Raw genomic sequence first — 9,169 nt, forward strand, 5'->3', positions numbered from 1 at the left:
AAAAAAAAAATTAGAAGTAAACTATTGGTTCCCTTTCCACCCTTTTAAAATTTGACTTATGGCTGGGGATTTAGCTCAGTGGGTATGTTGCCTGCCCTCGCAAGTTCCTGAGTTTGAGCCCTGGTACAAAACAAACAAAAAAACCCCACAAAATCTTCTGTCCTTCTCCTAGGTTACTGAGATTACTAATTGTATTTTTCTGGTTTGTGTTCACACTTTTCTCTAGACATATAGCCATAAACAATAGATACTATCATTTTATATTTCCAAATTTATAGAAATGCTAACATACCTATATAATTTGTCAGCTAGCTTTTTTTTCTTTTTTCTCATTCAATATTTATTTATAGGGCTAGGGATGTAATTCAGGTGTAGAGGGTATGCAGGAAGCGCTAGGTTTGATTCCCTGCATAAATAAATAAATGAAATAAATAAAAAATAATACATCTAAGCTCACCCACAGAAATCTAGTTCAAGCCAGATGTGGTTGCACATGCCTGCAATCCCAGCACTCAAGAGGCTGAGGCAAGAGGATTGTCATGAGGCCTGCCCGAGGCCTACCTGTGCTGTGTAGTGAATTCAGGGCTAGCCTGAACTACAAAGGGAGACCTTGACTTAAAAATCAATCAGTCAATCAATCAATTAATCAACCAATCTAGCTCATTTCTGTTGACCACTGTAGAGTAGTGCAAGTATGAAGGCACCATGTTTAATCTACTCCCCTCTTCATGGATATTTAGGTTAGTCACAGTTTTGTCTTTTTACTTAGAATCAGTGCCACTGTTAGCACCCACATGTAAGAGTTTCCCCCAGGTTATTTAACCAAGAGTGGAACTACTGGTCAGAGAGACAGCTTTGACTTTCTGAATCTCCAGAGAGAATTTCAACTCCCACATGTGGGCAGACACCCCGGCCCCACTCAATTTCTGGGGAGCTTAATTTGTGTTTTGCTGGCTTTTTGTGGACAGGGTGATTCTTGCCCTTCCCCCCTGAGCAATGGCTCTGTCGGAGGCTGACACAGAAGGAAGAAAGGAATTGTTTGAGTCCAGTCACAACACCAGCAAACACCCGGCCCACTTCATTCAAGTCTGACAATGAGACAGGGGCTAAACCTTAGCCAGCATAACAGAGGGTATGCGTCTCACAGGGGCAGCAGGAGAGCCAGCTTTGGAGGGGTGCCGGAATTGCCCTGAAACTGAACACTGGAATCTGGTGAGCCTCTCGCAAAGCCCTTTCCTGGGACTTAACACTGATAGCTGGGACGGGAGACTCGTAAAGTCAAGGTTCCCCTGTTACCACATCTCCTGCTGATGCTGGGACCAGGTCAGGCTTGTCAGGTGACCCCAGGTTTCTGCCTAGGCCACTATTTAATTGCCTCATTGGAGTTTAGGCCACTGCGGGGAAAATTTCTCACATTTCATGGCATAGTTAGAAATCATACTTTGGAGCCAGCTGATTCATGTCTCAGAGCCACTTGCTCACTGGAGGATATGAGAGAATCTGTCTAGCTGCCCTGGGAATTTTGTTTTCATCTCTGTTTTCCTTAACAATGACTTGCTGTCACTTTCATTCAGCCTGTTCGGTTGCTGGTACTGAGTTAAGTGAACAGGAAGTATTCAACTGCCCTCATTTTCCCCTTGATAGATTGTTTCTAAATGATTGATGTTTATCCTTGTAACTTTTTTCTAGAAAAAAAAAATCAACTATCAAAACAGAGAACCTACCAGACCTCGGGGACCAGAGGGTACACCATAGTAAAATAACACGTGACTGTCCTCACCCTCTCACGTAAGACACTACCTTAAGGGACAGCCAAGGGCAATTGCACTCACCTTTGGAAGGAATCACAGTGGTGAAAACTTCTATATTTTCATCACTGCAGCTGTAAATCTGATGCATCGTTTCAGCCTTCTCTCCCTCACACGCCTGGGAACCCGCAACCTCTCTCTGGACCTCTAGTCGCGAGGTTTCCTAATCCAGCCTGGCTCTCGAATCATTGTGTAGGTCCACAAAAGACAGGCTGGGCTCTGGAGCGTGAGCTCATCTCATTCCACAGTCTTCACTGCAACATTTTCTAATCCCATCTGTCCCTTTTTCTTTTTTTTTTTTTTTTTTTTAAATTTTTATGAATCCTTTTATTGCAAACCTTTGCTTGAGCGTGGAGGCTTCCGTCCCCTCTCAGCTAGGATGTACTTCACGTTTTACTTCGCGGTGTCTGCTGCAGTGGATTTGGAAGTCTTTTGTGAAGTGACGGTGAAGTGAAATCGCCTACTCTGTTAGCACTCAGCTTGGCTGGAGAATTTCACCAAAAAGGAAAAGTGAATTTTGGTGCCAGTTCATTCTCTTCTCATTTCAGAAATAAAGGATTTTACCCCACCCCCTACTGGATATTCAGTTGTCATGTGTTAACTTGGCTCCCTTCAAAATTTCTATTTTAAACAAAAGGACTGTTTCTTCAGAGCATTTTTACCTCATGCCACAGTGTGACAAGGCTGACATTTCTGGAATCATGTGTTTAGTGTCTCCTTGTACAACCCTTCAGGTACATAGAGACAAGTAACGGGCAGGGCCTCACAGCCAGGAGCCCAGTTATAATTATATTTTTATTATCATATATTCTATACCTTTATCCCATATGCTTATTATTTTATATATCTTATTACATATACATGTTATATACTGTTCAACATAGCCTATCTATCCTATTTTCCCTGTATTCTCCTCTCTCTTGCTCTCTTCATAGGTTATAGTTGGAATGTGTGTATCATGTCAAACCCACTGCCTTTTATACACTATTACCACTTTACTTCTTAATAATACTAATGGTGATGTAATGATATTAATAACAATAATTGCCCCTTATTAAATGCTTGCAGTGAGCTAGGTAGTCTAATATATAATCTCATGTAATATATACAGCTGCCCAATGAGACTGTTAGTTTTGCTACATGATAGGTAAGAAAATGGCGTAAAGAGATGAGTAACTGGGGCCAGGGATTTAGCTCAGTGGTTCGGTGGCCTGCCTTGCAAGCACAAGGACCTGAGTTCAATCCCCCGTACAAAAAAAAAAAAAAAAAAAAAAAAAAGAGAGAGATGAGTAACTGTCCCTAGATTAAAACAGATAATTTGTGGCAGAATTAGGGAAAAACATTTGCTCTCAAAACTAATACATGTAACCCCTAAATCTTTACATGTGAAGTCTTGTCCTTATTCCACACGTGGGTGGACCTAATCCATATTTTAGATGTGGAGATGTTGTTCGTTGCTATTTCTGTAGTAGATAAATTTGGGGCTTTTCTTCCTCAGGTAATTATCAATGTCATATCCCATTTTCTGAGAATTACACCTAGCCATAGGACGTGGTTCTGGCTTGTTCTGCCTTGACTTGACATTTTGGCTGCATCTGACTGGACTAGGACAGACTTCTAACTTAAACAGCAGCCTCCTGGAAACTGAAACTGGGCTTTGGTTTCTGTCCAGAGAAAAGGTGTAAACTCTGAATTTGAGGTAAAGTTGAGGGGAAGCCAGTAGAAATACTCTATGTAGGACTGGTGGTCAGGAAGGTGCCTGGGCCCTGAAGACAAATCCAGGATAAAGAGTTTTAGCTGTGGGGAGGGCCAATGCTTACACCAAGGCCCACATTTGGTGGACATATGGCCGTTCACACGCACACACACACACTCATGAGGGCTGGGGGAGGATGGAGAGATTGGGGGTGAGGTTAGTGTCGGGAGGAATGAGAGGCAGAAGAGGGAGGATTGAGATGGAGAACAAAGAGACAGAGATAAGAAAGAGAGAAAGTAGTGTCTATTTCCACGTTGTTTCTCTCAAGCCTTGTGTCACTCTTATCTTCGGGTCAGTGAGATATCTTGTCTCCATCTGACAAATTTCCTTTTGGCTTAAGTTTAAGTAGGGCTCATTTTCAACTAAAAAAACTATCTGGAAGACTTCTTTGTGTCTATTGTCTAGAAATTTTATGACCTTCACAGTGATTAAACTGTTAGATCATGTAAAACCTAAAGGAGTATCTAGTACAATAGAAGCAAAGATCCAAAATTATGTTAATGGAGTAGAATGCTAAATTCCAAACTACAAGATGAAATTCAGCAAAACTAAATTAAACACCTGGCCTTACATTTTTTTCCTCATTCAGTTTATTGGTACATTTTAGTACCAATATACAGTATTATACAGTACAGTTATATTCATCATTGGGATCTTGTACCTTTACATGACAGGTCTTGGTTCTCATCTTTTCCCCTTACCCCACCCTCCCTTCACCCACTCCTCCCTTCCCTATTTACTAAAACTTTATTTCCATTTTTTCATTTTCTCATTTTTTTTCTTCTCCCTTATTTCCTTTTCCCTAACCTTCCCACTTCCCCTACACATTTATCCCTTTTCTTCCTATTTCACATTGTCAATTATACCATTAGGATCTTATTTACGATTATAGTTTTTCACACCAGAGAAACTATTCAGTATTTACACATATGTGACTTATTTATTTCACTTAAGAGTATAGCCTCAATATGCATTCACTTTCCTATGAATGACTCTAATTTATTATTCTTTATGGCTGAGTAGTATTCCATTTTATAGAAAAACCACATCTTCTTTATCCAGTCTCCAACTGATGGGCAAATAGGCTGCTTCCAAGTTTTAGCTATTAAAACTGTGTTGCTATAAACATAGGTGCGCATATATCACTGTGATATGATTCTTTTAATTCTTTTGGAAAGATACCCAGCAGAGGGATGTCTGGGTCAAATGGAACCTCTAGTCCCAGCTCTTTGAGATATCTCCATATTGATTTCCATAGTAGTTGCACCAGTCTGCACTCCCACCAACAATGGAGAAGGGTTCTTTTCGCCCCACAACCCCACCAACTTATTATCTGATTTATTGGTAGCAGCCATTCTTTGTGGGGTGAGGTGGAATCTCAATGTTGTTTTCATCTGCATCTCTCAAATGGCCAGTGATAGGGAACATTTTTTCATATATTTACTTGCTGCTTTTACTTCTTTGTCTGAGAAATGTCTGTTCATTTAGGATGCCCATTTTTGAATTGGGTCATTATATTTGGAGGGCTGATTTGTTTGAGTTCTTTATGTATTCTAGATAATAGTCCTTCATCTGAGGAGGAGCTGGTAAAAATTCTTTCCCACATTGTAGGTTGTCTCTTAGTTCTGTTGATGGTTTCTTTTGCAGTGCAGAAGGTTTTTCATAAGATGAGATCCCAGTTGTTGATTCTTTGTGCTAGTTCCTGTGCTACTGATGATTTGTTCATAAAATCTTTCCCTTTGCCAATGTCTTCCAGAGTTCTGCCTAACTTATCTTCCAGCAAATTTAGTGTCTGTTTTTTAATATTTAGATCTTTAATTCGTTTGGATTTTAGTTTAGTGCATGGTGAAAGATAAGGTTCTAGTTTTAATTTTTGGCAGGTTGAAATCCAGTTTTTCCAACACCATTTATTAAAGAGGCTATCTTTCCTCCAGTGGGGATGGTTGGCTCCTTTGTCAAAGATGAGGTAGCTGAGTACATCTGGAGTTGTTTTGGTATCTTCCAATCTATTCCACTGATCCTCAGGTCTGTTTCTTTGCCAGTACCATGCTGTTTTAATCACAGTGACTTTGTCGTGTAGTTTCAAATTAGGAATTATTATACCTGCTGCCATGTCTCTGTTGCCTAGGATGGCTTTTGCTATGCTAAGTTTCTTCTGGTTCCAAATGAATTTTTGGATTTTTTTTCTAGTTCTGTGAAATATACTGTTGGAATTTCTATTGGCATTTCATTGAATCTGTATTGCAGTTTTGGTAGTATCTAGCCTTACATTTTTAAAAAAGATAATTGATCCGGTAAATAATTAGGGTGATCTGGTTGAGCAGCTATTTATTTGTTTGTTTATTTTTGTGTTACTGGGGATTGAAGCCAGAGTCTTCACACTGAGTTACATCCCCAACCCTTTTAAAGCTTATTTTGAGATAGAGTCTTGCTAATTTGCCTAGGTGGAGCTCAAACTCATCCTGCTTCCTGCCTTAGCCTCCCTGTGATTGCAAGCATACACCACCATTCCTAGCTAAGAAGCAATTTATTAAAAAGAAGTCTTGGAGCTGGAAGCTGGGTGTAGTGGCCCTTGCTTGTAATCCCAGCTACTCTGGATCCTGAGGCAGAAGGATCAAGAGGTTAAGGCTAGTTTGGGTGATCCATCTCAAAAACAACCACAAAGACAAAGCAAACAAACCAAAAGAAAGACAGACAGATACGAAGAAAGGAAGGAAGGAAGGAAGAAAGAAGAAAGAAAGAAAGAAAGAAAGAAAGAAAGAAAGAAAGAAAGAAAGAAAAAAAAAGATAATACAAGAAAGAAAAGAAATCTGGGGTTTTACAGATATTAGCCAAGTATAGTGGTACATACTTGTAATCCCAGCACTTTGGGAGGCTGAGGCAGAAGGAGCCCTACCTGAGCAAATTTGAGAGACTCTGTACCAAAATAAAGAATAAAAAAGGGCTGGGAATATAGTTTAGTGTGGAGACCCTGAGTTCAATACTCAGTGCCATAATAAACAAAGGAATAACAAATAAAATATTGGTATTTATTTATTTAGAGAGAGAGAAATAAAGGAAAGGTGCTAAGAGATGCAAATGAAATTTCCAGGATTTTCTACTAAATTGAAATTAAGAACGCTTTGGGAATATCAAAAGGCAACCAGGATTATCTGGATTTAATTTCGAGGAGTCCAGATTGGTGAGGTTTTATCTAAGAAAGCCCAAACCTAATAAATTATACTATATTTTATTATTTCTAATCAGTGAGCCTGAAATACATAACTAAATGGACAGATGTAAGGAAACATACTCAGAGAAAAATATTTCTTAAGAAGTAATTTTTATCTGTTTGAAATATGTTTAAAACAATAAAAGTAATAATGTGGTTGTCAAAACAAATTTTTAAAATTATGGGAAGTTGAGCAGAAAAAATGAAACTGAATTTCCCCAACACAATCTCACTTCCTAAAAGTGCAAATTGGTAGGTATATTTGTAGATTTTTATGCTTATTCATAAATATACTTATGTATATGCATGTGGAATTTTTAAAAAAACAGAAGTAGAGTTATACTACATACACGTGTATGTACAACATATATAGTTCTAATTCTTTAGATAAGCAGAAGGCCTCTAAATTATAGGAATTTATGTACTTCTTTTTGATGTGGCTATAGCTTATTTCTATCTATCTATCTATTTATTTCTGGTACCAGGGATAGAACTTAGGACCTTGTACAAGGCAGGTGTGCCACTGAACTAACTCCCTGACCCTTATTTCTATTTTTAAGAATCAGAAACAATGCTGCAAGGAACATTCTTGGAAATGTGTTATTATGCACATCTTCTAATATTTCTCTAGGCTATGTTACTAGCTGTGGGCTATAGGTCATAACATATGCATGTTTAAAATTCTGAGGGAATTTTTTCCAAATTACCTTCCAAAAATTCTACATGACTGAACACTTTCACCAACAGAATATGAAAGGCTTATTCTGCATGGCGTTGGTAAGATGATATGAACCATCTTTTATTTTTTTGCCAAAATGATACTGTTTGGCTCTTGTGGTCAGAGTCTAGAATCTCGATTATGTTAGATAGTTTAAAACCTTTACAATCTATGGAGGGGGGTGAATGGTTGAGTCTTCATTTTGAAATATAAACTGTATAATCCATATGTAATAGTAAATATATACCACATCGATGAGAACTAGTGTCAACCCCTGTCTAGGATGAAGCTAAACATAAGGTCAAGTCTGTTCAAGTCTAGAATCCTCTTCTGATAACTTCTAGAAATTCTCTGCTGAGGGTTCCACATTGTGGCACATGGGTACCAACTTACTGTTACATTTGTATGTTTGGATTCTGTATTAAAGGGCAGTCTGTTGATTTCAGTGGAAGACTTTCTTTTCTGAGGATTGTGAAAAAATCCACAAAATCCTTGCTATTTGGCAGAGAAGCAGTGAGTGACGTATTGCTCTGTGTTTCTCTCTTTATCCAGAGATCTAGCTCATAAATAATGCCAGAAAAAACCTTCCCTGGGAAAATTACATTTAGTCTGAGACCTAGGTTGTGCTCTAGTTTGTGAGGAGCTTGCTGCAATGCAGATTCTGGTTCCAATGGTCTCAGTTGGGGTGTTGCTGATCTCAGAGCATCCCTTGGAGCTAGAGCAGAGTTCATTTAAAGAAAATAGAAGTTCTTGATGAAAATGCATTACAATTATGAGGAGCTCAGTTTTTTCCTTAGACTGTATTCAATTATAAAAATCAATCAATTAACATTAATCAATGAAATTATCCAGGGCCCAGGCACAGGTCTTTAAAAATACTCTGGTAGTTAAAATATGCTAAGGTTGAGAGCCCTGGATGTGACATAGTGGTTCTCAAATTGTCCCCAGGCAATAGTAGCGCATTTCTGGAGAACCTTGTAAGATATGCAAATTCTCAGGCCACATCCTGCTGCCAAATCAGAAACTCTGGGGTGGAACCCAGCAATCCATTTGAAGGAGTTTTCCGGAGCTTTTGGTTCCCATCTAAGTTTGACAATCTCCAATGAATGGAGGAAAGAAGAGAGTTCTTAATGGATCCCTTCTCCAAGATTAGAATCTGTAGTTCATCAGTCTTTGGTAGCACATTGGATCCATTCAACATCTTGGTAAAACATTCACATGCCTGGATATTATTTCTGATTTTAAAATTCTGGAATTATTTCAACAAGTATGTGGATTTAAAAGCACCCAGAAAGTGGTGATTTTGTCTCCCACCAGAGGGATGGAAGTTCTCAACTAGAATGGTTGCATTCTGTCACTTTCTGGCTTGTGCTAGACAAAACTCATCCCTTCTCCTTGCATGTATCAAACCTCACCCAGTTGCAGACACCAATTGGATGGTTGAACACTATTGAACAGCTCTAATGTGTTTGTAACATTTTAGACACAAGGTCTGCAACACTGCAGGTGGTCCCACCATAGTTTTATTATAGAAAGTCGCTAATCTGGGTCAGTCAGGAATCCCAAATTCTAGACTTCTGAACACCCTCAGATACCAATCTTTACAGACTTGGGGGACATCGGGCTGTGGGCTTCTGAAAGCTTATTTTGTGAGACGAGATATTTTTGTAATTTTT

The 9,169-nt window shown here is 38.8% G+C and overlaps 1 protein-coding gene across 1 annotated transcript in view; it reads right to left on the reverse strand.

The window, feature by feature from the left end:
* Vxn (vexin) overlaps window positions 1-2,081 on the reverse strand; it is a 23,143-nt gene extending 21,062 nt beyond the window's left edge. Inside the window, exon 1 of the mRNA XM_010611451.2 lies at window positions 1,833-2,081. Within this exon, the coding sequence (XP_010609753.1) occupies window positions 1,833-1,899 (67 nt within the window). The 5' untranslated portion in view covers window positions 1,900-2,081. The remainder of the gene's footprint in view (window positions 1-1,832) is intronic.
* Between the last annotated feature and the right edge of the window lie 7,088 nt (window positions 2,082-9,169).

This window comes from Fukomys damarensis, unplaced genomic scaffold (genome assembly GCF_012274545.1).
Source record: "Fukomys damarensis isolate Sample0158 unplaced genomic scaffold, DMR_v1.0_HiC HiC_scaffold_5, whole genome shotgun sequence".
Taxonomy (NCBI): domain Eukaryota; kingdom Metazoa; phylum Chordata; class Mammalia; order Rodentia; family Bathyergidae; genus Fukomys; species Fukomys damarensis.